Genomic DNA, 16,672 nt, shown 5'->3' with positions numbered 1-16,672 from the left:
TTCTACATAGGACTATGCTGTAAAATGAAGTATTATAATGCCAGTGCAGTAGCTGTGTTACCATAGGTGCTTATACATGTGAAAACTAAAAAGGCAGATTATGGAATTTAGCGTACATGCAAAAAGGGTGTCTGGGAAAAAGGGCGGAATATAGACAAAATTATACGTTTTTAGCTAAAATAATATTTTTCGCTTATAAACGAAAATCAAGTGCTAAATATGTTGAATTAACGGAAATGAAATGGCAAAATACCATCTGTAACAAAAAAGGATATTTACACTTGTTGAATTAACGGAAATGAAATGGCAAAATACCGTCGATAACAAAAAAAACAATACACTTGTATTAACCATGGTAATACAAATGTAGATATTACAGGTATTTACTGCAACTATACCTAACTGTTCTCTCACACAGACAAGACAAGACAAGACACATAACATTTATATAGCGCTTTTCTCCTGGCGGACTCAAAGCGCCAGAGCAGCAGCCACTAGGGCACGCTCTATAGGCAGCAGCAGTGTTAGGGAGACTTGCCTAAGGTCTCCTACTGAATAGGTGCTGGCTTACTGAACAGGCAGAGCCGAGATTCGAACCCTGGTCTCCTGCGTCAGAGGCAGAGCCCTTAACCATTACACCATCCAGCCACCACTCACAGATCTCTCCCTATCCCCTAGACCCCCCTTGGTGGAAACATGCATAATTTAATAAACTGTATATATTACATATATTGTACTGTGCCTAACCCTAAACCCCCGACTGGTGGTGCCTAACCCTAACCACCCCCCTGGTGGTGCCTAGCCTTAACCACCCCCCAGTGCTACCTAACCCTAACCACCCCCTGGTGGTGCCTAACCCTAAACCCGCCCTGGTGGTGCCTAACCCTAAAACCCCCATGGAAATATTTCACTACAAATAACATGAATAGAATACATTATATATTTTTAATAGAATAAACAGCCTTTAACAAGTTCACCCCCAAGGGTTTTTACCCTAACAGACCAGAGCAATTTTCACCTGTCAGTGCTCCTCCCTTTTATTCCCTAATAACTTTATTACTACTTATCACAAGAAAATAATCTATACCTCGTTTTTTTCGCCACCAATTAGGCTTTCTGTGGGTAGTACATTTTGCAAAGAATTATTTTATTCTAAATGCATTTTAATGGGAAAAATAAGAAAGTAATGGAAAAAATTCATTATTTCTCAGTTTTTAGCCATTATAGTTTTAAAATTAGACATTCTCCTGTGTTACATAGTTACATAGTTATTTTGGTTGAAAAAAGACATACGTTCATCGAGTTCAACCAGTATAAAGTACAACACCAGCCTGCTCCCTCACATATCCCTGTTGATCCAGAGGAAGGCGAAAAAACCCTTACAAGGCATGGTCCAATTAGCCCCTAAAGGGAAAAATTCCTTCCCGACTCCAGATGGCAATCAGATAAAATCCCTGGATCAACATCATTAGGCATTACCTAGTAATTGTAGCCATGGATTCTTTCAACGCAAGGAAGGATAAAACAGACACATTTTATTTGCCCAGTTGTCTCAATTATTAAATTGTTTAAATTATGTCCCTATCACAATGTATGGCGACAATATATTATTTTGAAATATAGGTGTTATTTTTTTTTTTTTTTGTCCGGTCCACAATTACAAGCCCCTATGTAGTAAAGTAAAAGTAATTTTCCCTCATAAAATATAGATTAAAAAAGGCAACTATTTATGTATTTTTTTAAACTGATTTTTATATGAGTGTTTTTTTAGGGGGGGGGGGGCTTTGGTAATGTAAGTTATTAATTTTATAAGTATTGTGTAAGTATGTATGTGCCTGTATGTGTAATTTTACTTTTTGGTCACAAGATGGCGCTAGTGAACACTTTCCGTTATAAGAAGTGTTAACTTTTTTTTTCTACATTTAAATACACTGTGACGGCTTCCTGTTTTATGAATGGACGTGGACGCTGATCGCGGTCACGTCTATTCATTCCAGGCATTGCAATTGGGTAGAGGACCGCTCGGTCCTCTTCCCGAATCGCTGAACACGAAATCCTGACGGAAACGGCGGCGGGAGAGGCACGCACACGTGTGGAGCGGTGGCGGGAACGCGCAACGTATTAAAACGTCATGTTGCTGTTAACAGGCTCAAGCATGATGTAATACTATACAATGTCGTTAAATGGTTAAATCACGTACATATAAAAAATATTATAAATAGAAAAAGTTATATATTTATAATAGAATAAATAGCCTTACAATCATGTACGCATTAAAAATATCTTAAAATAAGTAATATTAAAAGTGATATATTAGTAAGATTATATATCTGAAAACTATAATCGACACATTATAATTCTCAAAACAAGGTTAATACCAAAAGCAATGTTTTTCTAATACAATAAGCTTGAAAACGATATTTAAAGAGACTCTGAAGCCTCTTAGAAATAAAGTTTTTATTTTAAAAATCTCTTAAGCATGTTTGCTTTAACTAAAACGCCGCATCCCTGCGGCTGAAATCTAACTAAACCCCCCCAAACTCCCCTTGCAAAATCCACGACTTTCTTGGTCGTGGATTTTGCTGCCCAGTGCGCTTCAGTGAGAGGCAGAGCTTTCTTTCAGCTGCAGCTCTGCCTCTACACGCGTCTATCAGCACGTATCTCCGCCTCTCCCCCGCCCCTCTTAGTGAAGGAAGACTGAGAGGGGCGGGCGGAGATACACGCTGATAGACGCGTGGAGAGGCAGAGCTGCAGCTGAAAGCTCTGCCTCTCACAGAAGCGCTCCCCGCAGTGTGCCCCGGGGAGTTTAGGGGGATTTAGTTAGATTTCAGCCGCGGGGATGCTGCGTTTTAGTTAGTGCAAACATGCTTAAAGAGAACCAGAGACGTTGGAAAAAACGATTTTATACATACATGGGGCTTCCTCCAGCCCCATAAGCCTGGATCGCTCCCACGCCGCCTTCCTCCGCTGCCTCTGTCCGCCGGTACCGGGTCCCGTACTTTCAGCCAGTCGATGCAAGCGCAGTGCGTCACTGCCGGCGGAAGCGGCCAATTGTACGCAAGAGCAGGGACTCCCTCCATATCCTTACGCATGCGCCTCCATACTACGCAGGCGCATGCGTAAGGATATGGAGGGAGTCCCTGCTCTTGCGTACAATTGGCCGCGTCTGCCGGAAGTGACGGGACCCGGTAGCGGCGATAGAGGCAGCGGAGGAAGGCGGCGTGGGAGCCATCCAGGCTTATGGGGCAGGAGGAAGCCCCAGGTATGTATAAAAGATTTTCATTTTTTTAATACTGTTCGTCTCTGGTTCCCTTTAAGAGATTTTTAAAATAAAAACATTATTTTAAGGAGGCTTAAGAGTCTCTTCAAGTATTATACGTATGAAAACAAATTTTAAAACGATAAAATAAGTGTAAACGAAAATGTACTTGTTACACTCCTGAAAGCGAAATTTAAAAATGATAAAATAAGTAAAACCGAAAGTCAAAATAAATTTGTAAACGATATTTGTAATAAACTTTATTCTGTAAACAAAAAACTTTTGTTAACACGATCCCTGCATCTGCTATTTCTAGGGCACCCTAATTTCCTCTCTGGTACCCAATAGCCGATATTTTGCATTGCAGCCTATGGGTGCGCCCTTTTTGTCCATTAGCCATACGCACCCTTTTTTACTGCTTCCTGGAATTTAGGGCTTCCAGAAAAACTCTAGGGTCCATATTCACATCACTTTTCTCCTCCTCAATAATAGCTCCCAGCAAGCAAGAAAATACTCAAAATAAGTTTGATATGACTTTTTCCACCTACGGTTATTACTTTTTCAATTGCTATGTATTAAGAAAACATTTTTTTTAGACACAATAAAAAATAATCTAGGTGAAAACTAAGGATAATAGTTAATTGCAAAAGGGTCTAGATGTTTACACCGAGCAGGCTACAAATGACTGCCAGCCCACCGACCAACATTGGCTCATGGTTCTCCGACCGACGGCATGCACCCACCTACTTTCCACTATAGCCGAGTACAGAATACCGCAGGGGCCAAAAGACAGGTTCACTATAACCGAAATTCTATTATATCCAGGTTTACTATGCTAGACATTACTCCTGTATACTTATGAGGGTGCTTGGCTAGGACCTGGACATTTAGTTTACTATATGGGAAGTTCCACCATATTAGAGTTTATTTATCCTCTATAATAAAACCCTAATGTCCCTGCGTCTGTCCATGTGTCAGTGCTTTTTAGCACTGCGCATGTGCAGGGACAGACGCAAAGACACTGCGGAGAGCCGGAGAAGGACAGGACCAGGATGGACGGGTGTGTGCATTGCGCGCGACGGGTGCGCGGTAGGCGCGGCACATTAGGGACAGACCTAGCCTGTTTTTAAACGGGCTAAGTCACTAGTTGTATATATATATATATATATATATATATATTACTTTCAAAATCCCCTGTTTAACAGGTTCCCAGAATGTCTTCAGACAACTCCTGCACAAATGGAGTAAATTGCTATACTCCTGCTTATGCCTCCATCATTTGTTTGGTAGCTGGAGAAGATTGGAAGGCATGTGTACGATAGCACCTGGCTTTGTTGCCTGACAGGATGCCTCAACAGACATCAAACTGTCAGCAGGAACAACCATGAATAATCTTCCCTTTGTCACAGAGTATATGCCTCTGCTTAACTCTTTACAGCAGTAATTAAAACATCTATGGCAACAGATCTACAATTCTGAAAACACTGGGAACAGTGCTACTGTATATTTCTGGTTTAGAGGCTGCATGTGTTGCTCATAAACAGAAACAATTATCTCTTTAAAAATGTATGGGATTAAGCTCATTTTCTTTGCATACAGATGTCCTCTAACATGTGGCCATCTTCTGAGTCACAGTGGAGATCACAGTAAATAACAGTGTTCTGCTTGCTTCCCTTGCAGCCACTTGTTTAAACGTCCTGGATTTTTCTCTTAAAGGGACCATGAGCAGACGCATTAAACGCAAATCTGAACTTACCTTGGGTTTCCTCCAGCCCGTCTGCACATCTGACTCAATCACGCGCCCATTCACGTAAGCGTCCTGTGCATGCGAGGTTCTCGAAAGACTGTGCCGGACGCTTACGACGAGTTGCATGATTAAGCCAAGTCCGCAGGCGGGCTGTGCATGCACAGTTGTGCACGGCTTTAGCCTAAATCACTGCACTAATGGGGCCAACAGCGGGGCCATGGAGGGGACCTAGAATACGCCGAGGGTCCTCGCAGTCTACGGGGGGCTGGAGGAAGCCCCACGTAAATTTGAATGCGTCCCTTTAATCTAAACTAAATGTCCGAAAGCACAAGACTTCAAGCAAACCTGAAGCAAAAAAACGTATGATGTAATGAATTGTATGTGTACTACAGATAGTAAATAGAAGATTAGTGGCAAATAAAAGAGTCTCATATTTTTATTTTCAGTTACATAGCTTTTTTTTATAACATTGCACCACTCTGTTAGGCCCGGTTCACATTAGCGGCTGCTATCCGGAATCGCCGTGCCGGAGCCGGACCGCATGCGGACCGGACGAAACGGACGCACGGCATAGCAATGAAAGTCTATGCGACCGTTCACATGCGTCCGTTTCGTCCGGACCGGAGCCGGACCGGATCCGGACTCCGGCGTCCGTTCCAACATGCGCTATTTTTTGGTCCGGCTGCCGTATCCGGACCGGAGCCGGAATGTTGCATCCGGCCAATGGAAACCAATGAGAACCGGAGAGCGCACAACACACTGGCTATAAAAACCGGATGTTGTACCACACTTCCTATGCTGACTCTATGGTATGGTGGCCATTTTGGATGGGGACCACATGGCACCAGCGTTCACAGAGTGGAGCAGCAGTGACTTCATGCTGGAGCTCTTTGGCAGCAATATGGAGCAGGATCTGTCTGATAGCGAGGGGGTGAGGCCCTACACATCAGAAGACCTCATCCTACAGGTGCAGCAGGTACCAGCCCTGTGGGACAAGGGGGATGCGGACCACAGCAACATCAAAAAATGCAGAGGCCTGTGGAAAGAAATTGCCAAGCTGTATGTGGAGGACTTTGAGAACTTGAGCAAGAGACAGCAAGGCACAGAGGGTATGTTGACTAGAAGTTTTGGGGGGGGGGGCTTGTGGTTTAAGCTTGTGATGTATTCCACTTTTGCTATGGATTTGTGTCACCCACGTGTTGCCCACCCACCTGTTCCCCACCCACCTGTACCCCACCTGTGATGTATCCCACCCACCTGTACCCCACCTGTGATGTACCCCACCTGTGCTGTATCCCACCCACCTGTGATGTATCCCACCCACCTGTACCCCACCTGTGATGTATCCCACCCACCTGTACCCCACCTGTGATGTATCCCACCCACCTCTACCCCACCTGTGATGTATCCCACCTGTGATGTATCCCACCCACCTGTACCCCACCTGTGCTGTATCCCACCCACCTGTGATGTATCCCACCCACCTGCGATGTACCCCACCTGTGCACATAAAACATACACAATGACCAATTATTATACATCAATTTATTGTAAAAAATTAATACATTTAAAATCACTCAAAAACTTGAAACTCCAAAATAAACACATTTCAACAAAACATATTAAAAACCAAACATTCACCCTCGTCCTGGTGGTGTGGTAAAATAAAGTCTCAGTTGGTCCCTGTTCCGCAGTGACACTACCCTTGGCCTGGTTGTATACCTCCGCAGGGGCATTAGTGGAAGCACATTCGGGGGTTCCGGAGTCTCTCTTTCCTCCTGCCGCACAAAGTTGTGGAGGATGCATGCTGCCTTCACCACGACAACTGCGTTGCCCGGTTTCAGCAGCATGGGCGTGTGGAACACCCTCCACTTTGACACCAGGATCCCTAATGTGCACTCCACCATTCTCCTTGCACGGCTCAACCGAGCATTGAAGTGTAGCTGGCTGGCATCAAGTCCCCTGTCTGGGTACGGACGCATTACATGGTCGGACAGGGCGAAGGCCTCGTCCCCCACAAACACATAGGGGTAGGCCGGTGCCCTTGTCCCAGGCCAGGGTCTGTCACGGGGGAGACGCAGTCTGCCTTCCTCCATCAGCCGGCAAAGGGTCGTACGCTGGAAAATTCCAGAGTCATTGGAACTACCGTACGACCCCACGTCCACGTACACAAACTTGTAGTCCGCATCTGCCACTGCCATTAGAACAATGCTAAAGTATTTTTTATAGTTGAAATAATGGCTGCCACTCCCCACGGGTTTCTGAAGCCGGATGTGTTTCCCATCCAGTGCGCCAACACAATTAGGAAACTTGCACTCGGTCCAGAAGCCCTGGGCGATCTCCTCCCATTTCGTGGTGTCCGGCACAGGCATGTATCTGGCCCTCAGTCGCGTCCAAAGGATCCTCGAAGTCCTCACGACGATGCCTGCCACCGTGCTCTTCCCAATACGAAATGTGACATGTAGCGATGTATATGTTTGTCCAGTTGCGATGTACCTACAAGAGAAATAATCGAAATCAATTTTTCATGTCGTTACAGGAGAAAGGTTCAAGACAAGGTGGCGCAATATACGGGATGCATACGTGAAATGGCTACGGAAGAAAAAACTTGCCGAACGAAGTGGCAGTGGCGGGGGAAGGCGACAAAAAGACTACCAATTTGCCAAGCAATTGTCTTTCATCAATGCAAGCCTGGAACCTAGACTGTAAGTACCACTACTGTGGGCAGGAACTGAGAGCTCATTTACCATGACTTCGGCCATGTATTGCTATGGCCTCAATTCCCATGGCTAGCGAACTTTTCTCACAAGCTTTATCAAATGTTGGGTAGAAACGGTTGATAAAGTGATTGCTAGTGTTTGCTAGCTCTGTGAATTGACGCCACATGCTGTTTGGCACACCAATAAATATTGTTTTTATCTACAGGACTGAAGACAATTTGGAGCAAGAGGAACCGACCCAGGAGGCACGGTTCAGCAGTGAGGAGAGCTTGGTGGATGATGACGTCGCCGATGTAACCTATTGCCCCGAGGAGAGGAGTAGGAGGAGGGAGTCCTTAATCCCAACTCTCTCCTTTGATGATGACTTGGCAGAAGAGAGCTTGGATGTTGAGGTTGCAGGACCGAGTGTGGAAGAAGCTGAACCTCCACAATCGACCGCTATGGAAGCTCCAGGGGAACAAGAACAAAGTGAGGAGCACCGAGAGACTGCAGCACAACCAGCGCGCAGGGCAACCCCGACACAGGCCAGAGGACGGGAAGATGCTGCCACACCACCAGTGAGGACCACCACACCAGTGAGGCGTCGAGGTACCCTCCCCCCAACAAGGAGAGAGACAGAGTCCGAGATGTCCGGGGCTGTCTCCGGACTTCTCGGGATTCTTCAGAGCCACCAAACTCTCATAACCCGGCAGTTGCAAGATGAGGACAGGGGCCATATCATGGAGCAGTACAAGTCCCACATCACTTCACTGCAATGTGAGCTCGACGCTGTACATGGGCACTACAGGGACGAGCTTAAAATGGTGCATGAGATGCACAGAGGAGAAATCGACCAACTGCGTGCGCAGCATCATCAGTCGGTGGGCCAGCTGCAGAACATGATGCAGCAAATGCATCAACAAAGCAAGGAACTACTGAAATTGCAGGCACACCCGTGTTTTCACACTGTGATGTCTCTAATACCATATCTGGAAAAGGTGCCTTCCCAAAACCTGATGGCGTGCCATTCCAATTTGCTGGAGGTGATTAAACAGCACATGGACACGCCATTATTGCAACCACCAATTTTTAGACCCCCACAACCAACAGCGGTGCCCACCTGGCAATCATCACAGATGTACACCGGCTACAGAGGCAGTCAATATGGGCCACCGCTGTCAGGGTCCAGCTCATCCACGACCAGCACCCAAGAGAGTCCAGATTTCCAGGCAGCAACTCCCACCTTTTCTAGTAGTGGTGCCGATACAATTTGAAAAAAAAAGTCAAATTGTTCCTGGACATGCTCCTCTGAATACCTCCGATCCTCGGAGGAAGGATACCATCACAGGGCTTTTTAACTTTTGGTTTTGCTGGACTTGAACTTTAGGGCCTGGTGTCCCCGAAAGACATTACCTGGGTCACAACCTTGTGCCTGTTGCACTGCACCTGTAGTCCTGCACCTGTGCCTTTGATTCCTCTTGTTCCTTACTTTGTTGATCCTAATCACTTGCACAAGACCCTTGGAGCCATGGGTAAAGGACACCTTCACTGGTCGGTGAGAGGCCTAGCCTTTTCACTGACCTGTGTCCTTCATCCATGGCTCAGAGGGTCATGTGCCAGTGGTTAGGTTTTTGAAGCACTAATAATTTAGGGCCTGGTGTCCCCGAAAGACACTACCTGGGTCACAACCTTGTGCCTGTTGCACTGCACCTGTAGTCCTGCTCCTGTGCCTTTGATTCCTCTTGTTCCTTACTTTGTTGATCCTAATCACTTGCACAAGACCCTTGGAGCCATGGGTGAAGGACACCTTCACTGGTCGGTGAGAGGCCTAGCCTTTTCACTGACCTGTGTCCTTCATCCATGGCTCAGAGGGTCCTGTGCCAGTGGTTAGGTTTTAGAAGCACTAATAATTTAGGGCCTGGTGTCCCCGAAAGACACTACCTGGGTCACAACCTTGTGCCTGTTGCACTGCACCTGTAGTCCTGCTCCTCTGCCATCGGTTCCTCTTGCTCCTCACTTTGTTCTTGTTCCTAACCACTTGCACAAGACCCTTGGAGCCATGGATGAAGGACACCTTGACTGGTCGGTGAGAGGCCTAGCCTTTTCACTGACCTGTGTCCTTCATCCATGGCTCAGAGGGTCATGTGCCAGTGGTTAGGTTTTTGAAGCACTTCAATTTTAGGGCCTGGTGTCCCCGAAAGACACTACCTGGGTCACAACCTTGTGCCTGTTGCACTGCACCTGTAGTCATGCACCTCTGCCATCGGTTCCTCTTGCTCCTCACTTTTTTCTTGTTCCTAACCACTTGCACAAGACCCTTGAAACCATGGATGAAGGACACCTACACTGGTCGGTGAGAGGCCTAGCCTTTTCACTGACCTGTGTCCTTCATCCATGGCTCAGAGGGTCATGTGCCAGTGGTTAGGTTTTTAAAGCACTTCAATTTTAGGGCCTGGTGTCCCCGAAAGACACTACCTGGGTCACAACCTTGTGCCTGTTGCACTGCACCTGTAGTCATGCACCTCTGCCTTCAGTTCCTCTTGCTCCTCACTTTGTTCTTGTTCCTAACCACTTGCACAAGACCCTTTGAACCATGGATGAAGGACACCTTGACTGGTCGGTGAGAGGCCTAGCCTTTTCACTGACCTGTGTCCTTCACCCATGGCTCAGAGGGTCCTGTGCCAGTGGTTAGGTTTTTAAAGCACTTCAATTTTAGGGCCTGGTGTCCCCGAAAGACACTACCTGGGTCACAACCTTGTGCCTGTTGCACTGCACCTGTAGTCCTGCTCCTCTGCCATCGGTTCCTCTTGCTCCTCACTTTGTTCTTGTTCCTAACCACTTGCACAAGACCCTTGGAGCCATGGATGAAGGACACCTTGACTGGTCGGTGAGAGGCCTAGCCTTTTCACTGAACTGTGTCCTTCATCCATGGCTCAGAGGGTCCTGTGCCAGTGGTTAGGTTTTTAAAGCACTTCAATTTTAGGGCCTGGTGTCCCCGAAAGACACTACCTGGGTCACAACCTTGTGCCTGTTGCACTGCACCTGTAGTCCTGCTCCTCTGCCATCGGTTCCTCTTGCTCCTCACTTTGTTCTTGTTCCTAACCACTTGCACAAGACCCTTGGAGCCATGGATGAAGGACACCTTGACTGGTCGGTGAGAGGCCTAGCCTTTTCACTGAACTGTGTCCTTCATCCATGGCTCAGAGGGTCATGTGCCAGTGGTTAGGTTTTTGAAGCACTTCAATTTTAGGGCCTGGTGTCCCCGAAAGACACTACCTGGGTCACAACCTTGTGCCTGTTGCACTGCACCTGTAGTCATGCACCTCTGCCATCGGTTCCTCTTGCTCCTCACTTTTTTCTTGTTCCTAACCACTTGCACAAGACCCTTGAAACCATGGATGAAGGACACCTACACTGGTCGGTGAGAGGCCTAGCCTTTTCACTGACCTGTGTCCTTCATCCATGGCTCAGAGGGTCCTGTGCCAGTGGTTAGGTTTTTGAAGCACTTCAATTTATTAGGGCCTGGTGTCCCCGAAAGACACTTGGGCAGCTATGCCCTACAACTCTTCCAGCACAAAGTTGGTGGTTGGTGTTCCTTAAAACTGACCGGGCTATACCATAGATATGTTATTTTTTTGTCTTCCATGTTGGAAGAATGTTTCCATGTTGGAAAGTGGTTGTTTTTGCAATAAAAAAATTTGTTTTTACATACCTCAGTGTGATGAGTAGTTGTTCTTGTAGTGTGACTGCTCTCCTGAACGTGGTATCCTTCTTCCTAAGGTCATCCTTCACCTCCAAAAGGGTATCAAACCTGTCAGGAGATGGAAAGGAAGAAGCTGTAAAGTATGTTGTGGGACAAGGTGTTGGGTGGAGGATGGGGGAGGTGTGTTTACAGAGGTTTGGGAGTGTTGTGGAGGGTGGTGGGGGTGTACTGTATAGCTAGGTATACAGGGGTGTGGGGGTCAGGGTGGTGTGTTTAGCTAGGTATACAGGGATGAGGTGTTGTGGGGGTGAGGGTGGGGTGTTTAGGAATGGTGGGGGTTGGTGTATTTAGGCCTATATACTTACAGGGGAATAGACATCCGAGTGTAGCTGTAGAACTTCTGTGGGTGTCGTCTGAGGTCCCGGTAGAGGGCCTGGAACTCTCCCTTCCTCTGCCTCCTGGCTAGTAGAGGGTGCACCCACCATCTCCTGCGAGGAGCACGCCTTCTCCCCACATAGTAGTAGGTAAACAACAGGAAGGAGAGAATTCCCAGGTAATAAGCGTAAAAAATGACTGGATCCATGGTCCCAACTGCTGTCTCTGTATCCAAGGATGGTCTCCACACGTCCAGCTGTCTCCAACAATGACCCCAGAGCTTCTGCTGACCTCCCAGAACCCCAGGTATTTATACAGGTTGTTATCTCTTTAAGAATCCGGATCCGGACCGGAACCGTGTTCATACCGCACGGAAACCGTATGCAACCGGACCGGATCCGGACAGGAACCGTACGGTTCAGGTCCGATCCGGCTCCGGTGCGGTCCGGACATCCGGTGCGGTTTTTGCAAAACCGCAAGTGTGAACGGGGCCTAACATTTGCAGTTTTAAAACCACAATCTGTCTTTTATTTCTGCAAAGCAGAAATAATGGCCCTTTGAACTTTCCTGCAGTAAAACCTTATGTCAAGCTGTCTCTCACTGTTTCTTGGTTGTTTAAGTGCTTCAGAAAACAGGACCAAGTTGGAAAAGCTCTTTTGCATTGATCACAACAGAAGTTGTTTTTAACTCTTCCAGTACTGGAAAACAATACGAGACTTTTCTTTGCCACTGATTTTCTTTATTAGCTGTGCTATATATACAATTAATTATCTCATACGTTTATTTTTGTTTCAGGTTTGCTTTAATAAACATTATCATAGTGATTGTTCGGCATATATCTCTTACCGGGTTAATATCCAGAAAGGTCTCATGATCCTCTTTCTTTGGATGCATTCCCTCTATGCTGTCAATTACAGATTCCTCTGCTTGGTAGAAATGAGGAGGTGACAGAATGATGGGGGCACCTGCCGAAAAAGATCATTCAACATTTACCACAATTTTAAAAAATAACATCTATCTATCGCTGGCAGAGAGCTGCAACAGTAACGCTGCCGTGCCATTCACAGGGAAAAACGTCTGCAAGTTTTTAATGGGAAGAATAATAGATGGTTAATGCTATTTCTCTGCAGCCTGGGCTTGCAAACTTCCCACCACCTCAGTCTAACGCTGTCTGGGGTGCTTAACTACTTACTGCATCTTGTGCAATATATTCACGGCCCAGCAAAACGTCACTTAAAATACCAGGGCCGTGAATATGTCCTCAGCAGCGGGCGGCCATTGTGCGATTGCGCACGCGCTCTCGTCATTTCCAGTTACCGGATAGATAATGAGAACGCAGTTCCCATTCATTCATCTAAGTCCCCGATTAAATGAACGCTAGCGTCTATGTGATTCCTGCATTCATTGTATCTTCCCGTTGTTACAGTGCCATGCATTACTTACGTACGTGAATCGGAAATAATGACTGAGGACATCTTGGGACTGCGTTCCCATTCATTGATCTCCGGGCTAACAGACGGCGGCAAGTACACACGCGGGAGCGTGGATATCGTTGTTTGTGGCAGAGATGCGGATATCTACGCCCCAGGCTCTGAAATGAAGTCTGCTGGGACGTAGATACAGTATACTGTACGCGAGTACCGAAGTAGTTAAAGGGACTCCGAGCATGGCAAAAACTATGGAAAGATGCATATCATTTTAAAGCTCTCTTTCTCCTCTTTCCAATGTTATATAAACCGCCACCCTACGCCTTTTAGTTTTCTCTATTTTCTCGATCGAAATCGCGGCGGCCTGGGCGATTTAGGTGTCGTCAGAAAGAGGAGAAAGAGAGCTTTAAAATGATATCCATCTTTCCATAGTTACTTGCATTACACAGGACGACACTTTCCCCAGTGTCAGCAGCTCCATTCAGCAGAATGGAGCTGCTGACTTTAGGAAAAAGTCGCCCATTGTAATACAATGCAACTATGGAAAGATGGATATCATTTTAAAGCTCTCTTTCTCCTCTTTCTGGCGACACCTAAATCGTCGCCCTACGCCTTTTAGTTTTCTCTATTTTTGCGATCGAAATCGCGCCCGCGGCAATTTCAATCGCGAAAATAGCGAAAACTAAAAGGCGTAGGGTGGCGATTTATATATCATTGGAAAGAGGAGAAAGAGAGCTTTAAAATGATATTCATCTTTTCATAGTTTCTGCACTGCTCGGAGTCCCTTTAAGTGCTGTGCATTCAAGTGAATGGACAGCTGCAGGCACTATTGTTTACCGTCATTCGTGCAAATACCAGGCTCAATCCTGTCATCTCGTTTCACCCTGGATTCTACTGCTTAAGTGTCACCCTGTGGGGGTCAAAATGTGATGCAAAACGGCCCTACCTACTTCTCTCTGTTGTTTTCCACAAAACATGCCCTGTTGGGGCTACTTGAGGACTGAGTTTGGAAACCCTGCTGTAGACCCTTATGGAAAATGGCAGAATGAATATCTGCTCACATCTGACATTTTTTTTTTCTTGAGGGCTAACATTCAGTATTGTTTAGAATGATCACCAGCAGAATCTCATACCTTGTTTGCACTGGCTGACATTGACAAGTCCTGATGGAAGGCAGTTTCCCTTGGGCACACAGAAACCAGCATTGTCAGGATTGATAGATGCATTGGCAAAAACTTTGGCGGGAGGGACAAAACGGAAGGTTGGTATCCCCTTCACATCCTTAGTAGACTCATAAACTGCATACAAAGATCTGAAAGAGTAGAGAAAACAATTGTTTTATACCGCATTGAAATAAAGCACATTTTCTTAAGATTTCTCCTGTCAACAAAAAACAGGAATTCAAATGAAGCTGTTCATTTTAACCCACTCACTATCTGTTCACAGTATTCGATATCCGTTGACTCTCATACTACATAGATGTGGTAAAATTAGCCACTCAAAATAAAATGTGTGTACCAGATTTTAGCCTAAAGACCACCACACATTAAATGTGGCTTAATATCTACTAAACAAATAATATCCGACATTAATGGTTTATCTACCACGCAATATTACATCAAATGTCAGCATACACCTGCAATATTGATCAGGCTACTGCCACTTTTAGGTTTGGCTCCTCCCCCATTACTGATCTCAGATCCCACACTGGATTGGGGAGGGGAAGGGGGAGCAGAAGGCATTTGTAAGTGACAAAAGAGTGAAAAGAAATAACTAAAGAGATCCAATGGCAGCATGAGATGTTTTGGAACACCTTTACAGACAGCAGACTCACCCAAGACTGTCACAAATCGTTATTTCAGATGACAACCGTCTATTGTGTGTGCACAGGTTGGGAATTATCATCTTTTTTTAAAACAGAAAGGGGATCCTGTCCTACGTACACCTCATACTGTGTAAGCACGGTACTTCCCTTGGAATGAGTTGATCATGGCACAAATAGTTATTGAGCAACTCTGGTCCTTTTAGGAAGAAAGAAAAGGGCACACTGCAGGGAATCACCTGGTTCTGCCTGAAATGACACCTGACTAATGACATCTAAATTCTGGAGCTCAGAGAAGAGGGGCTGCAGCAAGTACAATCTGAAATGTGCTGTATGCACAGGCTTACCAGTAGTTATTCTCTGCAAAGGCTCTTTTTTGTTACCTGCAAAGGTCCGAGGAAAACATGTAAAGAACATCATCTTTAGATATGAGTGGGTGAAAGGATGTTCCATCTGTCCCATTAATCATATTGCTTGTCTCTGAGGTCCACCAAGTAAGATTTCTGGCAGAATAAAAAAAGAGAAGAAAATTACATAATATACAATTACACAACATAATTTTCTTACCAACGGAAGATTGCGAAAGCACTGCATGAGATCATGTCCTCTTCAATCTCAACTCTTTGCTACTTGGATTCAATTACACAGAAAAATAAGTAATAATACAATACAATACAATACAATACAATAACATTTCTATAGCGCTTTTCTCCCATAGGACTCAAAGCGCTTAGGCTCTCTCAGATTCAGTAATTAGTAGGATGAAGTATTCACACAACAAAAGTTATATTTCTGCATTATATTTCTGCAAATGCCAAACTGAACAGGTAGGTTTTCAGTCTGGATTTAAACACGTCCAGGGATGGAGCTGTCCTGATCTGTTGAGGTAAGGAGTTCCAAAACGTAGGGGCAGCATGACAGAAGGCTCTGGGACCAAACGTTTCCAAGTGGACTTTGGGTATGACTAGATTATTAGAACCTGTTGATCTGAGAATGCGGGGATTGCTACGCAGCTGCAACATATCTTTCATGTATCCAGGGCCTAGATTATTCAGGGATTTAAATGTCAGTAGGCCGATCTTGAATAGGACCCTCCATTCTATAGGTAGCCAGTGAAGGGAGTGCAGGACTGGCGTTATGTGGCAGTGATGGGGTAGGTTGGTTAGCAGTCTGGCAGCAGTATTCTGTATCAGCTGTAGACGGTACAAGGCCTTTTTTGGAAGGCCAGTGTAGAGAGCATTGCAGTAGTCCAGTCGGGATGTGATGAAGGCGTGGGCTAAGGTTGGCAGATCTTCTCGGGGGATGAGGTGCTTGATTTTTGCAAAGTAATGCATGCACTCCACTGTCTGCATGGGATCGTTAGCAATGGGGCAGTACGCTGCTCTATCACATGTGGCTGATAGCAGCTGTGTTAAAAATGTGGCAGCACATCACTGTTGCTGTTAACAATGTGCTTATACTGTATGTATATTTGGATGGATCACCACTGGAGATCATGTCACTAGTCTGAGAACTGCCTGTACAATGTCAGCCTAGGGCCTGGGACCCACTGGGAGTGCTTTTGCAGTGCTTAGCAATCGCAGACGATTGGCAAAGGGCTACACCAGTGGATCCCTATGGGGATGATCCCACAAGCAGCA

The 16,672-nt window shown here is 45.8% G+C and overlaps 1 protein-coding gene across 1 annotated transcript in view; it reads right to left on the bottom strand.

Moving 5' to 3' along the window:
• SCARB2 (scavenger receptor class B member 2) overlaps nucleotides 1-16,672 on the bottom strand; it is an 87,289-nt gene that overhangs the window by 12,783 nt on the left and 57,834 nt on the right. Inside the window, exons 6-8 of the mRNA XM_068271075.1 lie at nucleotides 15,416-15,535; nucleotides 14,344-14,522; nucleotides 12,630-12,748 (exon numbers count right to left, since the gene is read on the bottom strand). Of these exons, the coding sequence (XP_068127176.1) occupies nucleotides 12,630-12,748; nucleotides 14,344-14,522; nucleotides 15,416-15,535 (418 nt within the window). The remainder of the gene's footprint in view (nucleotides 1-12,629; nucleotides 12,749-14,343; nucleotides 14,523-15,415; nucleotides 15,536-16,672) is intronic.

Source organism: Hyperolius riggenbachi, chromosome 1 (genome assembly GCF_040937935.1).
Source record: "Hyperolius riggenbachi isolate aHypRig1 chromosome 1, aHypRig1.pri, whole genome shotgun sequence".
Lineage (NCBI taxonomy): Eukaryota > Metazoa > Chordata > Amphibia > Anura > Hyperoliidae > Hyperolius > Hyperolius riggenbachi.
The sequence above is the reverse complement of the archived record's forward strand: the minus strand, read 5'-3'. Positions and strand labels throughout refer to the sequence as shown.